Consider the following 19,343-nt stretch of genomic DNA (forward strand, 5'->3'; position numbering starts at 1 on the left):
GTCATTCCGTTTGTAATTTCTACATTTTTCAATTGCGACCCCACAAAGTATATATATTCTGAATCGTTATAGATAGCGTAGTCGATATAGCCATGTCCGTCTGTCCGTCTGTGTGTTGAAATCAACTTTCTGAAGCTCCCGAATAACTTACATACACGAATGATACATCAATATCTCCGAAATTCTTCCGGATCGGTTGCTATTTAAAATCCAGAAAATCGGCCTACAAATGGCTGAGATATAAGGAAAAAACCAGTACAACCTCGATTTTTGACCTATTTTTGACCCATATCTGGATTACAAAATCATTAATATAGACAATATGGATATCTAATGATAGATATTTCAAAGACCTGTAGAAATTAACAAAAAAAATTACAAAAAAATTTAAAAAAACAATTTTGAAAAAACAACTGGAAAAAAATTTAAATTTTGTTTACCTAAAAATATTTTAAAGTATAATTTGGTGAAGGGTATATAAGATTCGGCACAGCCGAATATAGCTCTCTTACTTGTTTACCACACTTAGCCTTGATTTGAGTGATGTTTTATTTACTCAAAAATTAATACTTAATGAGCACACGAAATTCACTTTTTTCCATTATCACCTCAAGTTACGCGATAGTCTGCTATCAATGGCTTTCAAACACAAACTAAATGATGCAGCTTGTTCAAATTTTGACAGGAGTCAACTGACAGATGTCTGTTGACAGGAGTAGTGTTGCCCTTTCAGTTAAGAGGCGGGGAAAATCAAAAAGTCACAGGCTTATTGACTCGCCCTCGTAACAAAGTTTCATTCATTGAAATATATCCATATGTATACAAGTTACAAGCTATACAAAGTTTTCCTAAGCCGAGGTGGTCTCATTTTCGGTTCTAACAGAGTGGTCACAAATTAAATTTTCTTAAAGCCAACGTCTTCCCCTACGATTTATTCATACATCATTTTCCAATCGGACCAGTAGCTTAGAAGAGCCAGACTTGTTATCACTTTTTTTGCTCTGTAACTTACTCAAAATTGATAGAAACACATTTTCCCTAAATAAACAAAAAAGCATACCTACAGGGTTATTTATTTATATTAAATTTAATTTAATAAATGTCTCATTTCTAGCAAATAAATAATTTCTACAAAATTGCAAAAATATATAAAATTGCTATTCCCTACAACTGTTTTATCCAAGAATTTCGCTATGGCTAATAAAATAAATAAATAAACAATTGTTTAGTTTATTATTGAATTTGACAATGATTCTGGTATTAAATAGTTTTTTGGGGTTGCGGTTCTGTTTGAAAAATGTCCCCCAAATATTCAACTACATATGTAAGTATGTGTATAGAAAAACAACAGAAACAAAATATAAGCACTAATCTATTTATTTTATTACTTTCCGCACTGTTTGGCAGGATGGAAGGGTGTAGAACAAAATATATTGATTTTGATGTATGAGTATAGAATTTCAATTTTATTTACTACTTACATATATAAATTGCTACAAAATGTAAATGCTTACAGCATTTTGTATTTTGGATGATCATCAATTTTTCTGTTGCCATTTTTACTTAGCTTCTATAACATTTCATCTAATCTAAACCATTGACATTTAACTGTCAAGCAAACTGTTTTATTAAACCCTTTTGCTATAAGGCATAGTTGATGTGTCCTGATGTTGGTAACATCCAGAATTTGTTGATATTAAGTTGCTGTAATATATATAGAGAGAAGGAAACTAACACATAACTGGTTCCCTGATTAATTCTCGGAACATCGGCCGTTACCCCTAATTCTGTTTCTACTTTTTGCCCGATTTTGCACATTTTAAATACAAAACATTTCTGATCAACAAAGATTATTAGGGGAATCTAATAAGCTATATATGTAGCTTGTTAAAATGTTTGTTACAATAAAAAACACATGTAAATAAAATTTTCTGAAAATGGGTGAATTCACTTAATTGTGAATAAATTCGAAAATATTTAATCGATTTTTATGATCGATATCTCATTTTGTTCATATTACATGTGGCTTTGAGATAAAGCAATAAATCTAAACAATTTCTGCCGTTTTCGAATTTTCATGATTTCTTAAACAAAAAAATTTTCTATTTTCACGTAAAAAATATATTTTTTGCTTTGTTATTATAACTCCGAAACTACTGATCCGATTAAAACACAATATATATGTGAAAATTTATACATAGCAAGGGGAAAATGTTTTCAACATTCAATCAATCGAAAGAAGAACACTAACTACTCAATTTTATGTATATCAAACAAAAAAGTTAAATTTTGTGAAAATGAGCTAATTTACTTAATTGTGAATAAATTCGAAAAAACTCAATCGATTATTATCTTCGATATCTCATTTTGTTACTATTATATGCGGCTTTAAGACAAAACAAATAAAACTGAACAATTTCTGCCGTTTTTTATTTTTCATGAGTTTTTTAAAACACAAAAATTAGCTATTTTCACGTAAAAAATATATTTTTTGCTTCAATTTGTTATATAACTCCGAAACTGCTGAGCCGATTAAAACGAAATATATAAACGGATTAAAGGTTATGTAGATTTAAATTCTTCTAAGTTAATTTTAATAATATCGGACTAAACCCTTTTGAGTTATCATAAATTATGTGGAGAAACGTCTAAAAAAATTCACAATTTTCCAAAAAAAAAAAATTAAAAAAAACTTCTCCATAGAATTTAAAATTTGGACCATATTTGTACTACTGGAACCAGTGATTTAAAAAGCCTCTAAAATTTTTTCGATTTTGTTGCCCTGTAGTTTAGACTATACAGATTTATTATTTACTTAATTTGAAGGTACTGTATGAAGGTATTTTGTATATTGTAGTTCTACCGGCGCAATTGAGAGTAAAAATTTTAAAAATTTTACTCTCTCGCAAATTTTATGGCTGACTTAACTGACACAAGATACAATGTTGCAGGACTTTTCTTACTTCTAATGATACTTTCGGATTCTAAGTACCAGCAATCGGAAACATAATATCCTTTTTTTAATGTTTGTAAATCAGTGCATTTGTAAGTCGTAATGAAGCTAACAATCAATCAAACATAGGTGGAATTAGGGTAACTTCTCTTTCTGTTGATGGTACTTTTTTGGTTTTACTAAATGAAGAAACCTAGCTAAATGAAGGGAGAACTTTATGTTGGAAACTAAACTCCGTTATTGCCAAGATTTCTGGGATTATATGGATCGAAGCAATAGTTAAGAAATTCAATATTTTTATTCTATCAAAATTTGTTCGCCATAAAAATCTTTAAGAAATTAAATTTTTGTGAAAATCATCTATAAAGTAACAAAAATTCGGTATTGCCTTATACAACAATTTCACTTGGTATTAATCAATGTTTATCCGTATATAGCCAAACAAAAAAGTATATTTCTTAATCCACTAAAACAACACAACCAAAAAGTGGTTTAGACATACATAAAGAGTGTTTTTCAAGCCCGATAGAACTTAAAATTTTAAACAAAAACTAAATTTTAATCAAAAACATTATTTTATTCGAAAGATCAATATATATCATTAACATTTGAAAATGATAAACCAGTGATTTCACGTGGCCTCATAGAAAATAATCGAGAGGTCCTTAGAGACCATTTCTCGAAATCAAATCACTTCTCGTCCGGATCAATACCATCCATATTTTCAACCAAAAAATCATTGATCATGGTGCGTAACGATCTCCATTGAACGTAACGCGAGATCGGGCTTCCTTTTTGAAGAAATACGGTCCATTGAAGCAACCAGCGTTTAAACCGCACCAAACGGTGCATTTTTCTGGATATAATGGAGGCTGTAGGGTCTGTTGTGGATTGGTCTCACTCCATATGCCGCAATTTTGTTTATCCAAAAATTACCTGCATCCTTGAACATAATTTTGTGATAAAACAGTCGTCTATAAGTTGCGCGAATCAATGACCGATTTTCAAAGTAAATTAGGATAATTTGGTAGCGCTGTTCAAGCGTCAATCTATTCATGATGATTTCCAGAGTATACTGATGATAAATGTCAAAAAGTGAGCTCAGTATAACAGTTCGTTTGCCAAGTTAGTTCTATCGGGCTTAAAAAATACCCTTTATTTATATATGGTAAATATTTGTATCTGTATGTTTTCCAATTTTGTCATTTCAATCTATTGAGGGGTTTCCTTCAATTGTTAAAATTATTTAAGCGGAAAATTTTTCAAATTAAATGTTTCTCCATTTTAGACATTTTCTTTTAGGATACTGTGGCAAAAGTTTATTTTTATTTATACGAAAACATAAAACAAAATTAAAAATTTTGTCTATCGTCTCTTTTGTCTTGCTGTGTTTTGGAATTTATTTTGATGGTGTTTCCTTTTGAACTGCCGCAATAAAATAGAAATTAATTTTAAAACTTTAACGATTAAAGTAGCTTGTAATCGATTAATCTAAATGATGGTGGTGTGTTGCCAGTTCGTTTTAGAAATAAATAATTCAGTAAATAATCGTTTTGAGATTAGTTGAATAAATAAATATTTTGTTGTGTAGGAGTATTTAAGGAATTTACAGTAGAGATTAAAAGATGGAAATGATTTTGAGAGAAAAGAGGTATCTTTTTGTTGATTAAACGATTATTTGCCAGGTCATTGACATTTGAAATTTGTTTTAATCACATAGGAAATGAAATAAAACGACAATTAACGATTTATTTTTGGAATTTTTATATGACAAAAAAAAGGATATTCAGCAACATTTTTAGTTTTGCTGGAAAATTAATAAAATGTTCAGTAACTATTAACAACATTACAAAACATTAATTTTGAGGATTTTAAGTGATTCAAACATTTTGTTCAAGTTAAAATTAGCTTGTAAAGCTTTCTCGTTTGTTTCTAAATAATTTATGTGTTGATTTGTGTGTCATACAGAAAAAGGATATATGGACAACTTTGTTGTCCTTGCTGGAAATCCAACGAAATTTCAATATTATATTAATAGCATTATCTTACAGCCTTTTTCGCAGTTTCAAAAAACTCAAATAATTTTTGTATAAGTTATGACATTTTCTGGAAAAAATTTTGAAATCTTTAAACGAAAATGTTTGAAAACAACTTGAAACCTTAGTATTAGATATTTTTGTCAATATTAACAAACATTTGTGAACATTTTTTTAAATTACCAAAAAAGGATATTCAGAGAGTTTCCCTACATTAAATTCAATATCAATCAAATTTGTGTTAAATATAAAGAACATTAATTGCCATCCATTTTGATGATTTCACCTGATATTAACAAAGTTTATGGATTTTAAAACAATATTTATTTTAACTATAAAAAAAATTGCAATCAGTATTTTTTTTTGTTTGTAAGTTTTATTAGGTTCTTGCTTTTAAAGATTTCTGATGTGTTTTAAATAAATTTTGTACAGATTTGAGTGACATACAGAAAAAGGATATATGGACAACTTTGTTGTCTTTGTTAGAAATCCAACGAAATTTCAATATTACATTAATATAATGGTCTTACATCCTTTTTCGCAGTTTCAAAAAACTCAAATAATTTTTGCATAAGTTATGACATTTTCTGGAAAAAATTTTGAAATCTATTAAATGAAAATGTTTTAAAACAAATGGAAACCTAACTGGTAGATATTTTTGTCAATATTAACAAACATTTGTGAAAATTCCCAAAAAAGGATATTCTGAGAGCTTCCTAACCGTTTATCCAATATCAAGATAATTTGTGCTAAATATAAAGGATATATATATAAATTTGCCATCCATTTTGATGATTTCACCTGATTTTAACAAAGTTTATGGATTTGAAAACATTATTTTTTGTTAACTATAAAACAATTTTTTTTGGTGTGTATGATTTATTAGGTTATTGCTTTTAAAACTTTCCGATATATTTTAAATAAATTTTGTACAGATTTGAGTGACATACAGAAAAAGGATATATGGACAACTTTGTTGTCTTTGTTAGAAATCCAACGAAATTTCAATATTACATTAATAGCATGGTCTTACATCCTTTTTCGCAGTTTCAAAAAACTCAAATAATTTTTGCATAAGTTATGACATTTTCTGAAAAAAATTGTTAAATCTATTAAACGAAAATGTTTGAAAACAACTGGAAACCTTAGTGGTAGATATTTTTGGACAATATTTACAAACATTTGTCTACATTTTGTTAAATTCCCAAAAAAGGATATTCTGAGAGGTTCCCTATAGTTAATCCAATATCAATCAAATTTGTGTTAAATATAAAGAACATAAATTGCCATCCATTTTGATGATTTCACCTGATATCAACAAAGTTTATGAATTTTAAAACAATATTTATTTTAACTATAAAAAAAATTTCAATCAGTATTTTTTTGTTTGTAAGTTTTATTAGGTTCTTGCTTTTAAAATTTCACATGTGTTTTAAATAAATTTTGTACAGATTTGAGTGACATATAGAAAAAGGATATATAGACAACTTTGTTGTCTTTGTTAGAAATCCAACGAAATTTCAATATTACATTAATAGCATGGTCTTACATCCTTTTTCGCAGTTTCAAAAAACTCAAATAATTTTTGCATAAGTTATGACATTTTCTGAAAAAAAATTTTAAATCTCATAAACGAAAATGTTTGAAAACAACTGGAAACCTTACTGTTAGTTATTTTTGCCAATATTTACAATCATTTGTATACACATGGCTTTCAGAAAGGATGCTCAACTACAACAAATCTTCTTCACCTAACATCCGAAATTTATCACGGATTTCTTCAACATCAGCAAATAGATGTGATATATACAGACTTCAGCAAAGCTTTTGACAAAGTCAATCATATGCTTTTGAGAAAGAAACTTTGTTTATTGGGGTTTTCCAACAGTACATTACAGTGGATTTTCTCGTATTTAACAAATAGAATACAAGCTGTACTTTTTAAGAATATTCGTTCTAAAAATATAAAAGTATCATCTGGTGTACCACAGGGCAGTCATCTCGGTCCTCTTCTTTTCTCACTGTTTATAAATGACCTTCCTCAAGTTATTCGTGGTTCCAATGTCTTAATGTATGCAGACGACGTTAAAATATTTTTAAGCTATCGTCAAGTTCTTGATCAGCAACTTCTTCAAGATGATTTAAATCCGTTTTATTCATGGTGTAAAGAAAATCATATGGAATTAAACCTAAAAAAGTGCAAATATATGCGATTTGTTAGAAAGAATCCAATACCGGCACACTATGTTTTTGAACTACATCAGCTTGAAATGGTCGATAAATTTTTAGATCTGGGAATTTTACTGGATTCCAAGCTAAATTTTATTTCACATATAACAATGACAGCAAATAAAGCCAGAGGTGTACTAGGATTTATGAAACGTTGGGCTAGGGAGTTCAATGACCCTTATGCCACTAAATCTCTATACACATCCCTGGTAAGACCTAATCCTGGAATACGGATCCGTAATATGGGACCCTACATATAAAAAGCATTCTGACGCTATTGAATCTGTACAAAAACAGTTCCTACTCTTTTGTCTTCGTGGATTAATTTTCAACCCAATAAATCTACCTTCATATTCTGCAAGATTGGCTTTAATTAAACTTCCAACCCTGAAGAGCCGAAGATCAATGTTAAACATTTCATTTATTTGCAACATAATCAATGGTAGTGTAAGTTCCGGTTTTTTAATCCAAAATATCTCATTTAATGTGCCTCAACGACCATCACGTCATTTTGTTCCATTATCAGTGAAATTTATTAGAGCGAACTTTGCCAATGCTGATCCAATAAGGAGAATGTGTATGGAATTTAATAAATTTTACATGTTAATTGATTTTTCATTAAGTAACAATATAATTAAAAACAACATTATTGCTTATTTGAATTCATAATTTTTATAATAAGTTTTTTTAATTACATTTATACAAATAATTGTTAATTGCCTGTAAGGATAATTTTCCATAGGCTAATAAATAATAAATTTTATAAAATTCCCAAAAAAGTTTATTCTGAGAGCTTCCCTACAGTTAATTCAATATCAAGCTAATATAAAGAACATTAATTGCCATCAAACTTTATGGTTGCCAGTTTCAAAAGAATTTTGCAAATTTAGTTTAATTCCCAAAAAAAAGGATATTCTGAGAGCTTCCTTACAGTTTTTGCAATATCAATAAAATTTGTGATAAATACAAAGGACATTAATTGCCATCCATTGTGATGATTTATGAGTTTAATAAACCTAATAACACTGCCAAAGAAAACATAATTTAGTTTTTATCAGTAACTAAATCATAAATCTTCAATAGTTAAATTTAATCCAAATAGTATTTGCTTTTCATTATTAAATCATAAAACTAACAATAATAATGGCTTTAAGTGGCAGTAAATTTGTTAAAAGACAATCAGTATAAAATGTAATGACTCTATTATGACAATAAATATAAATATTCATAATAAACGTCTTTATTATTAAGTAAAAGGGAAGATAGCTGTTTCTTTTTTACCAAAAAAAAAAATATTTTGCTGAAATTAAACCCACAAAAATTCAATCTATCATCTATGTTTTCCTCTTTATATTTTTCTAGAGCTCAAGCATTAAATGCATCAATCAACAATCAAGCTGGTCGCACAAACCGTGGAAAAGTACCACCGCCTTTGTTACGTTCCCGCACACTTCCTGCAATAATAGTTCCTGGTATACCAGTGGTATCGCTGCACACCGATAAATCACCATTTCAATGGGGTAAGTAATAAAATAAAATAAAAAAAACTAAACAAACAAATTGTTGTTGCAATCATATACAAAACAAAAATGAAGGTAACAACAAAAATCCCAATAGAATTGTGGGCAGGAGTTGTGTGTGTTAGTTAAACTTTAAGGACAACTAAATTCTAAATAATGATCGAAAAAGTTTTCAACCATGAAATTTTAGTTAAATAATGATGGCAACAGAGTTTTATTTATTAAATACGAGTACTTTTATTCTGCATTCAAATGAGAAAAAGAAATGGAAAAATAAAACATAAAACAATGGGTGTGATCAGATATGTAGTAGGTCTTAAAGTGAAATATATAATGGTATCTAAGCACACAATATTGTCGAATATGAAGTGAGACCAGTCCACAACAGACCCTACAGACTCCATTGCATCCAGAAATATGCACAGTTAGGTGTGGTTTACTTCACACCAGCGATCGGACCTTATTTCTTCAAAAATTAAGCAGGAGCTCGCGTTACGGTCAATGCAGATCGTTACCGCACCTCGATCAATGATTTTATGTTTAAAAATTTGGATCACATTGATCCGGGCAAGATATGGTTTTAACTATTTTTGACAATTATGATCTGACAAATAATTGCTTGCGCTTATCCAAATTTACTTTGAAAATCAGTCATCGATTAGCGCAATTTATAGACGACTGTTTTATCGCAAAATTTTGTTCAGCGATGAGGATCACTTTTGGCTTAACGGGTTTGGAATGAGCAATCAAAAACAGACCATACAGACGCCATTGCATCCAGAAATATGCACAGTTAGGTGCATCATTGGAACTTATTTCTTCAAAAATTAAGCCGGAGCTCACGTTACGGTCAATGCAGATCGTTACCGCACCTCGATCAATGATTTTTTTGTTTAAAAATTTGGATTACATTGATCCCGACGAACTTGTCAAATTTACTTTGAAAATCAATCATCGATTATCGCAATTTATAGACGACTGTTTTATCGCAAAATTTTGTTCAGCGAAGAGGCTAATTAACGGTTTGTTAATAAATAAAATTGTCGCATATGCAGTGAGACGAGTCCACAACAGATACTACAGACTCCATTACATCCAAAAGAATTCACCGTTTGAACTTAAGCCGGAGCTCGCTTTACGATCAATAGAGATCGTTACCGCATCACGATCAATGATTTTTTGTTTGCCAATATGGATGACATTGATACGGACGAGATGTGGTTTGAACAGGATGACGATACGTATAATACGGCGATCGCAACAGTCGATGTATTGAAATCTAAATTTGGCTATAACTTGATTTCGAGAAACGGACCTGTGAATTGGCCTCCAAGGTCGTATGTTTTGACACCTTTCGATTATTTCCTGTGGGGCCACTTGAAATCGCTGGTTTATGCTATTAAACCAGCAACAATTGCAGCCTTGGATGCCAATATTGTTCGTGTTATTCGTGACATACGTCCAGAAATTATTGAAAAAGTGGCACATAATTGAACGTCAAGAACGCACTTCGTCAAGAGCGTCTGTTCTTGGTGGTCATATGCCTGAAATCATTTTTCAAATGTTAATGTCATGTATTGATCTCTCAAATAAAATTTACATTTTTTTTTGTTGTTTTTAAAAATTTTTAAGTTCTATCGGTCTTAAAATACAGCCTTTTTGTAAAAACAGAGTAATTTTGTTTAATTTTTTTCAATGACATTTCTCTTTCCCTCCCTTCCGTATTTATTCTAAGTCTCCAACAGTATTTTATCAACACAGGGAAAACAGATTCGTGATAGCAACAGAATTTGTTTACCTTAGTGAACGAATTTTACAGTTGCTACAAAATTTTAGAAGTGTTAACAAAAGTTTGGTTGCTTCAACCAAATTTCTTCTTTATCCACTGATATTCTGTTGCTAGAACCGAAAAATTCTATATGTGCAACCGAATCATTCGATTGACAACAAATTCGGTTGCTATTACGAATCTGTTTTCTCTGTGAAATAATAGAAATAATCGTACAATTTTGACTTCAATCAAACTGAACAAAATTAGCAACAATGTCTTGCTGTATTCTAAAAGAATATTATATTATTAACTTCTGAAGAGTAAAAAAATAAAAAAAATTCCCTTTTCTTGTTTTTAACATTGAATTTGAATAGGAAAAATGGGAAAAGGGAAAAAAACTCCCCGGGAATTTTATCAAGTAGTCTATAGGTATATTCAATAAATTATTTTGACGACAAGATAGGCGACAAAATCTTGAATATTGTCTTCTATTATTTCTGTTGGCGTCTTGGTGAGCGACAACGCCTTAAAAGTTGTTTTCTTGGACCCTTAAAAAGTTTTTAATTTCGTTAACAACAATATTAGCGACAATAATATGAAAGTTATTGACAATAAACTGAGCGACATAGTCATAGTGAAATATACATAGAGCGTAAACTCTCCTGTCAAAGACCTAACTCAGTTGTCAAAAAGATAAGTGATGAGAATGTATTTGTAACAAAAAACAATGTGAAAACAAAACAATACACAAACTAATACTAATACAATCTCAACACTTAGGTTGTTGACAACTGAGTAAGATCTTTGATACGAGACTATGTTTTTAACAAAGTAAAACAAGTAGTTTGACTCTCAAATTTTTAATATGACACTCTCACATATATATTTTTAAAAAAAAATTTATAATACTTGTGTAATTTTGTTACTAACAGATATTTAGAGTTAAGTACTTTTTTACTAACATATTCATAGAGTTAGGTACTGTTGTCAAAGAGTCGGAATACTTGTTATACTTTGGTATTTTATTAAATATTTTGCTGATAGCATTAAATGTTGTTTTCTATCAATACATTTTTTAACCAGAAGATGTTAAATTGTCATATCCAGTGGCAAGTTATCATCTCCACCAAAGTCCTAACGATGCACCTATTCCATTCTAATGTCAATCTGGTTATTGTCGTTTCTAGTTTTGGTTATATGGCCATTGATAATTTGCAGTTCGTTCTAATCATCCAGGATTGGTTAGCGACCATTTCCATCACCATCAGCGACCTTATTTATAAGGCAGTTTGATAATCGAAATCGTATTTGAGTAGTAAAGCTATCTTATTAAATTTTCACTATTTGTTTGTAATTTTTTTCTACTGGAAAAATTACTATTATGAAATGACTATGAAATACAAAACCATTAACTCGTTCTTAATGTTATCCTTGATCACCCTTACAGCAGCATCATTAAAACGACCTTAAAACAAACCACAAAAACACACACTTTAATTCAGCAGAGGAAGTCTTTTTTAAATCGTTTAAATGCAATTTTTTGTAATGATTTCATGTCGCATGCAAAACCACAGAACAAGACATTTCGGGGTCGCATTCTAACGCTTAATCACATTTCGTCGTATGCAATTTTCGCCGCGTTATTCTTGCTTTAATAGGTGTAAATGAGTGTGGTAGCGTATGTGTTTCAACATGTGTTGTAAATTTGCACATCCTTGTAAAGCAGAGATTCAGTCGTTTAATTAAAATGACTCTTGTACAACTTGTATAATTTGATTATATTACATAAGTTGAAACAAGTGTTTGTGTGTTTAATGTTTTTTAAATAAAATTATCAAAAAAAAAAATAAAGTTTTGATGTTGCTGCTTTTACAACAGCTATAACATGCGGTAGTTTTATTATTGCTGCTGCTGCTATTTTTAACATAATTTTTTGAAATTTAAATTCAAATTCAAATCCCTAAAAACATTGTAATTTTCGTTGAAAACTATTTGCTGCTTTAGCCAAAATATATCAAATTAAAACCGAATTCATTTTCCTATCTAGTTTGTCAATTTCAAACGAATTCAAAGGCAATGATTACAAAATTTAAAATATGCATTCCTGTACATAGGTATTAGAGTATCCAAAAATTCTTTCCAACCTATTTCATTAGAGACCCAAATAGCTAATTTTCTGTTCTAGATAAACACTGCATAATTACATACAACGTTATTTAGTACGTGTTATTAAGGGTGTTTTTTTAACTCCAATAAAACTTAAAATTGTAAAAATCAAAGATCATTCTGGACCTCCAATTTTGGGCCACTTTTTCGATCATTGCTGGCGAATAACACTAAAAATGTTGGCATCCGTGGCATCAATTGTTGCTGGTTTATCAGCAGTGCCTTCGCGTGGCCTCACCAGGCAATAATGGAGAGGTGTCAAATCGCACTACTTTGGAGGACAATTAACTGATCCATTTTTCTAAATCAAGTTATCGCCAAATTTTTATTTCAATAAATCGATGGTTGCGGTCGCTGTATGGCACGTAGCGCCATCCTGTTGAAACCACATCTCGCCCAGATCAATATCATCCATATTTTCAAACAAAAGATCATAGATCATGATGCGATCTCGATCACCATTGATCGTAAGGCGAGCTCCGGCTTCCTTTTCGAAGAAATAAGGTCCGATGATTTAACCAGCGTGAAAACCGCACCAAACAGTGAAATTTTCTGAATGTAATGCTGTCTGTAAGGTCTGTTGTTGTCTGTTTATCAACAAACCCGTTAAGCCAAAATGAGCTTTATCGCTGTACACAATTTTGCCATAAAACATCGGGTCAGTTTCCAACAGCTCTAGAGACCAATCGGCGGAATAGAAATGCATTTGATGGTCAGATGGCTTTCCTTCCTGCACCAGCTGGATCCTATAATGATGTAGGCCAAGATCTTTATGAAAAATTGTCCACATACTGGACAGAAAGATCCACAATTCCGGCGACCGACGACGAATCGATAAATTCGGATCTTTTTGCACACTTTCGTTTACAGCGGTGATATTCTCTTCTGTACGCACATTCATTGAAGTATTGGTGTTATTGCATCATTTAGAGAGTATGGGGTATAAACTATATATCCACAGTTCGACGGATCACGAAGTCACGAAGTCGTCTATAAATTCCGCGAATCTATGACTGATTTCACAAAGTAAATGTTGATAATTTAGTAGCTTTGTTCAAGCATCATGATGATTTTCAGAGTTCGATTAACAGTCATCCCTATCGTAAGTTCTATCGAGCTTAAAAAAACACCCTTTATATATATTATATCGCAAATTACCAACCAACAATTTTATTGTGAAATAAATTTTGTTGCACCAAAAACCACAAAATAAAAGTTTTAATTTTATAAACCAAAAAAAAAAAAAAATGGGAAATAAACTTTATAAAATGTGGTAAATATGTTTTGGAAGTGAGTGTTACAAAAGCAAATAATTTAGTACAGAAAAAAGTTCAAAAGTTAAGCAAAAACTAAAGTAAATTATAATAATTATATTATATTAATGGGTAATGTAGACTGCTGCAATTAAACTAATTTATTATTTGAGAAAGTAACTCCCTTTTGAACTATTTCTTTATATGCAATATTAGTCCTGTCACTGTCAGAGAAAGCTCTCCCAGAGAGAGCTCGAAACAAATAGTAGTCGGACGGGGCACAGTCTGGACTATAAAGCAGATGAGGCAAAACTTCCCAACCACTTCACTGTAAATAGTTTTAACAAGTATTGAAACATGAGTCCGAGTGTTGTCATGATGGAAAATTACTGGTTCATGTCTGGCCGCATATACTGGTCAGTTTTCGGCCAATATTCGCTTCAAACGAATATTTTGCGTTCGGTACAGAAGTGATGTTCTCCTCAAAGAATTTAATGCCGCTTGAATGTCGAGATATACACCGCCTGAGTGCATATCCCCATTTGTGAATACTACATCACCTTCAAACTAAAGCATTTCTGATTCAAGCAAGTCGTAACTTCCTGGAATCGCTGTCGGCAATGTAGTACCGAAATCAAACACGTAGAACCCATAGTTCCTGATTCTTTAAGAATAACGTAGTTTCGCACCCGATTTCATACAAAATCTTCTAGCATCGACTTTACTAAAGCAGTCGTGGTAAGCTTCTTAGCGTAACTCCAGCGCAACTTCATAATATCTAAAGCAGTCTGCGGTGTGCTTCTACTGCGATCAGTGATACCAAGTGAGACGCACCTCTGAGCCTTTTTGAGTATCATAATTTCGCATTTTTTTTAAAAATTGTAAAAATTAAACATGAACATATTTAGGGGGCTACAAATTTGTTTATTAAATTAGTTAATACTTCACTTAAAATATTGTTTACAAAAAAAATTCATTTGTACTTTATTTATTTTTTTTTACTTAATTTTCGAGATTAGCAGCCATTTTTAAGGGTATTTTCCTATAAACGCACTTTAATTTATGGGCCACTGTAGCATTATTAATAATGTGTGGATGATCCTTTGTTATGGATTGTTTCAAAAATACAGTCTGGCATTGATTCCACTAATTTTTTAAGCAGAACGGAATCAATTTCCTCCCAGACTTGTTTAATTCTTAGTTTCAGCTCTGTCACAGTCATTATGCTTTCATTCTGGGCATTATTTGCATAAACTTTACGGGCCATGTATCCCCACAAGTTCTCCATTGGGTTTAAGTCCGGACTACAAGCCGGCCAAGTTCAACAGAGGAATGCTATGTTCATTAAACCAAGATTTCGATTGTTTAGAAACATGGATTGCAGCAATATCTTGTTGAAATATGCAATCTTCATTCATTTTTTCATCCATAAATGAGAGAAGAGCATCTTCCAACAGTTCGTTATAAATCGCACTATTCATTTTTGTCGGAACAAAACATATTTTCGACTTGCCAACTGCAGAAAATGCTGCCCAAACCATAACACTGCCACCACCGATATTACGTTTTGACATCCGAACATCGTTTGATCTTAAATCGTGCCAATAGCATGAGTATGAGTCAGGACCGTCTAAATTGAATTTTTTTTCGTCAGAGAAAATTACTTTTTTCCACTCATCTGCCCATTTCATATATTTTCTTGCGAATTTTAGACGATTTTCTTTATGGTGCTTTTTAGCATTGGTTTACATTTCGGCTTTTTCCATTTTATGTTTTCATCGTTTCGTAAAATGTGTGCAACGTGTTTGGAAGTCAATTTGTTGGGGGTTGCTTCTTGTTTTATTAGATTAAGTTGTCTTCTTGTTAGTTTTGTATTTCCCTTTGTATGTTTGCGAAATAATTTTGACCTTTCTTCAAGAAATTTCGCACCATACTTTCCAAACGATCGATTTTACGTCCAATTTCTCTATTGGAACATCCTAGGTCGTGAAAAAAATTTAATTCGAATCTTTTCTTGATCGGACAAAAAAGTTCCCTTGTGCATCTTTAAAAGTGATGAAATTTATTGATTCAAATAGAAAAAGTTGCAGTAAATTGAGATGTTACTATTAGAAACGTACATTTGATTGAAAAAAAACTAAAATTGATAATATTTTATTTTTGGTAACTTTTTTAAAAACAAATTTCACGTCTGCGTTTATACGAATCTTCCACTTGAAATAGCACCGAGAACATTTGATCGCATAATTAAGGCAAACAACGAGAATAAGAAAAAAAGTACCGTTAAGTTGTCTCTCATTAAAAAAGTTAAATTTAGCTTTTGGATGAGAACAACAAAGATATAACAAAATACAGAAAAAAATTAAGTGCGTTTATAGGAATATGCACCAGTGTATCATCATCAGACAGTCCAATCATATAGATCTGTTGATGATCTTTTGAATCTTTTCTGGGTGTTCGTTCCTGTTGCGAGATAATTATTTAGGAAAGTGTCCAGGTACTTTGTCTGCCAATATCAGAATGTAGATCTCTTCTAGTAGATTCCATACATTCAAAAATCATGTAAATCGGATTTTTAATTGTTCATATACCAGAGGTACCCTACTTTATTGTATTAAGGCTTGAGCTCCAATTTCAAAACTTATACTCAACTACAGCTCCGCTAAACTTATTTCTAAGCTATCCGTTTAAAAATTACAGATTTATTTCCACTTTTGTTTGGAATTCGTTCACTGTATGACAGATTTACCCTAGTTGAGCTAATGAGGCCAGTATTATTTAGCTCCGCAGATATAGATCAATCAATATATCTAGAGTTTTCGTTGGGAAAAACAAACAGTCTGTCTTCAAACTATCTTCATTGGCAACCCTACAACGACAAAGTTGTCAAAATAAGGAGGAGGATGAGACCATTTCTCATCTTCTTTGTCACTGACCGTCATAAGGAGATTTACGCTTAAGATTTCTGTGACATGGTTCCCTAAATAGTGCATTAGTGCCTTCATAAGCAATAGTAATTGGCTAATCAGGCCAGACACGGGAATTCCCACCTAATAACCGCCAATTCACTGGTGCGCAATTAATAATCTCCTCTCATTTTCGGACCTTCTTCCTCATCACTTTTCAATCTCTACATCACATCTCACTGTTCTCTTTTCATTTCTATCTGTCCATCTTTCCTATCTTTCTACTTTCATGTAACACAAAGGTACCTGGACCCACGTGAGCTGCTCTTCTTTGTCTGTCTTACTTCGCGGTCATATTTTCTGTGAATATAACCGAGATCACTAGGGTTATATTCTACTGAAGTTGACTGATGATGACAATTTTGTTTTTTAGAGATCACGTTTATACCTACTGTAGCATATTCTGTTGTTGTCCCTATACTCAGTTTGTCTTGTGAACTTTGTACTCATTTTTTCCTAATTGCCCTGGTCCACCATTTGACCGTTTTCACTTGCCTGAAAAGTTACCAAATAATAATAAAGATCTTTTTCACTACCGCTTTCACAACATTGGGTGAGTGAACCCAGTGAAGTCTTCATCAAATTGAAAATTCTACTCTCTTTCATGTTTCTTGCTGTATGGCCCTTTATTATCAACCACTTGATTTGTTTGAATACAAAATATTTGTATGATGTTTAGTTTTGTAGAAAGTTAAGGCTTTGTAAACAAGATTTCAGTCTGAATCGTTTAGTTGTTTAATATATTAACTAAGCGTAAGTCACCCGAACAATTAATTAAAATGATCTATGTATCAGTTATAAACACATTTTTAATCGCATTTATATTTTTCTATATTTTCTTCATTTATTTCTAAATCCTTGCTTTTTAGCCACATCCTCAGCAACAAAATCTTCCGCCAGCAGTGGCAGCGGCAATCGTTGGTCTATTTTAACGCGCAACACAACGACGACAACACCAACTACACACCAACCTAATGCCTGGAACAACAATAATAACAACAGTTTCAATAACAACAACAATACGCTGAGTATAAAATCACTAAATCTGCCCAAAGATGATGGAACAGTGGTGTATCGTAGGAAATCGTCGGGCAGTACCCCCCACAGCAATGCAACGACACAGACTCAGTCAGGATGTCTTAGCGGTACTCCGGATGCTAATATGCCCTCCTATACGGGCACCATGAACATCAGCACAGACGATTTTGAATGTTATGCCGCAGATGGTTCAGTGCTGTTGAGGTAGGTGCAGAGTTTGGTAATTTTTAAAAAGAAATACTTATGTATTCCTTTTCAATAAAAATTACTTATTAAATTGTTCACAATTTATTAACACTTAAATTACTTTCACTCATTTGCCAACACATTTAGAATACCCGCACCGCATGTTGTGGCTGCACGTGCCTATCGTTTGGCGTCAAAGAAACGCACAGCATCAATATTTAGCAATACTGGTAGTGGAGGCGGCAGTGGTGGCTCATCGACCTCAACCTCAGATAATAATACACGTTGTTCCGGTGATAATACACCCACTTTAGATGGTGGCTGTCAAATTCCTGGCTTCAGTGTATGCGCCAGTGGCAGTAGCAGTGGTGCTGGCTACACTGATGCCAATAATCTTAACAGTCATACAACATCCGGTTTCTCAACAACATCGACAGCTGGAGGAGGAGGAGCATTATCATCGTCATCAACAACAACATCCTCAAATGCCTCAACGAATACGGCATTAACACGACGTTTGGCTAAATTACTACATCAATCAAGCAGTAGTGTCTTATCAAAGTCACAACATCATCATCATCAGCAGCATCACCAGCATTATACACAATATGATGCAAATATGATTAATACAACGACAACATCAGCATTAACCGCCCCCCAGCCATGCGGTGAAGATGCTCCACGTCGTCTCTCTTGGGAAAGGTAAGTGATAAGACAACAAGAACAGCATAACAATATAAATACTACTTACGACTATATCTTTGATATGTTCCCTGTAAAATGTTTTATTTAAATGTGAAAATAAATACAGACATCATAATGTCCAGATTGTTATTATGATGGTGTCAAAACAATTTGCGTAAAGTAGGTACATGCTTATAATTCAATGCTTCACACGGTGGCACTGTGGTTCCAAATCAAAATCAAGGTGGACAAAATTATTTGGCGCTCTTTTTATATAGAATTGGTGTCTCCGATTCCAAAAAAAAATGTGTAAAAGATCAATATAAACATTTTTTCAAGTTACAGCAGGGTCTAGAATCTAGATTCTATTATTATTAATGATTGAATGATTAATAAAAATAATTAAAAAATACGTTTTTATGTGTTTCTGAAACTAAATTTTTAAAAAGATCTGTATTTACTATATTTCAAGTTACAGTAGGGTCTAGATATATAAAAATAAATAATAAAAAAAAAAAAAATTTCTAAAAATTCCATTCCG

At 31.7% G+C, this 19,343-nt stretch overlaps 1 protein-coding gene across 1 annotated transcript in view; it reads left to right on the forward strand.

Moving 5' to 3' along the window:
• The window catches only part of LOC135951951 (transcription factor mef2A-like), a 134,922-nt gene that overhangs the window by 64,684 nt on the left and 50,895 nt on the right, over positions 1-19,343 (forward strand). The window contains exons 2-4 of the mRNA XM_065501713.1: positions 8,581-8,738; positions 17,764-18,136; positions 18,266-18,820. Of these exons, the coding sequence (XP_065357785.1) occupies positions 8,581-8,738; positions 17,764-18,136; positions 18,266-18,820 (1,086 nt within the window). The remainder of the gene's footprint in view (positions 1-8,580; positions 8,739-17,763; positions 18,137-18,265; positions 18,821-19,343) is intronic.

Source organism: Calliphora vicina, chromosome 1, assembly GCF_958450345.1.
Source record: "Calliphora vicina chromosome 1, idCalVici1.1, whole genome shotgun sequence".
Lineage (NCBI taxonomy): Eukaryota > Metazoa > Arthropoda > Insecta > Diptera > Calliphoridae > Calliphora > Calliphora vicina.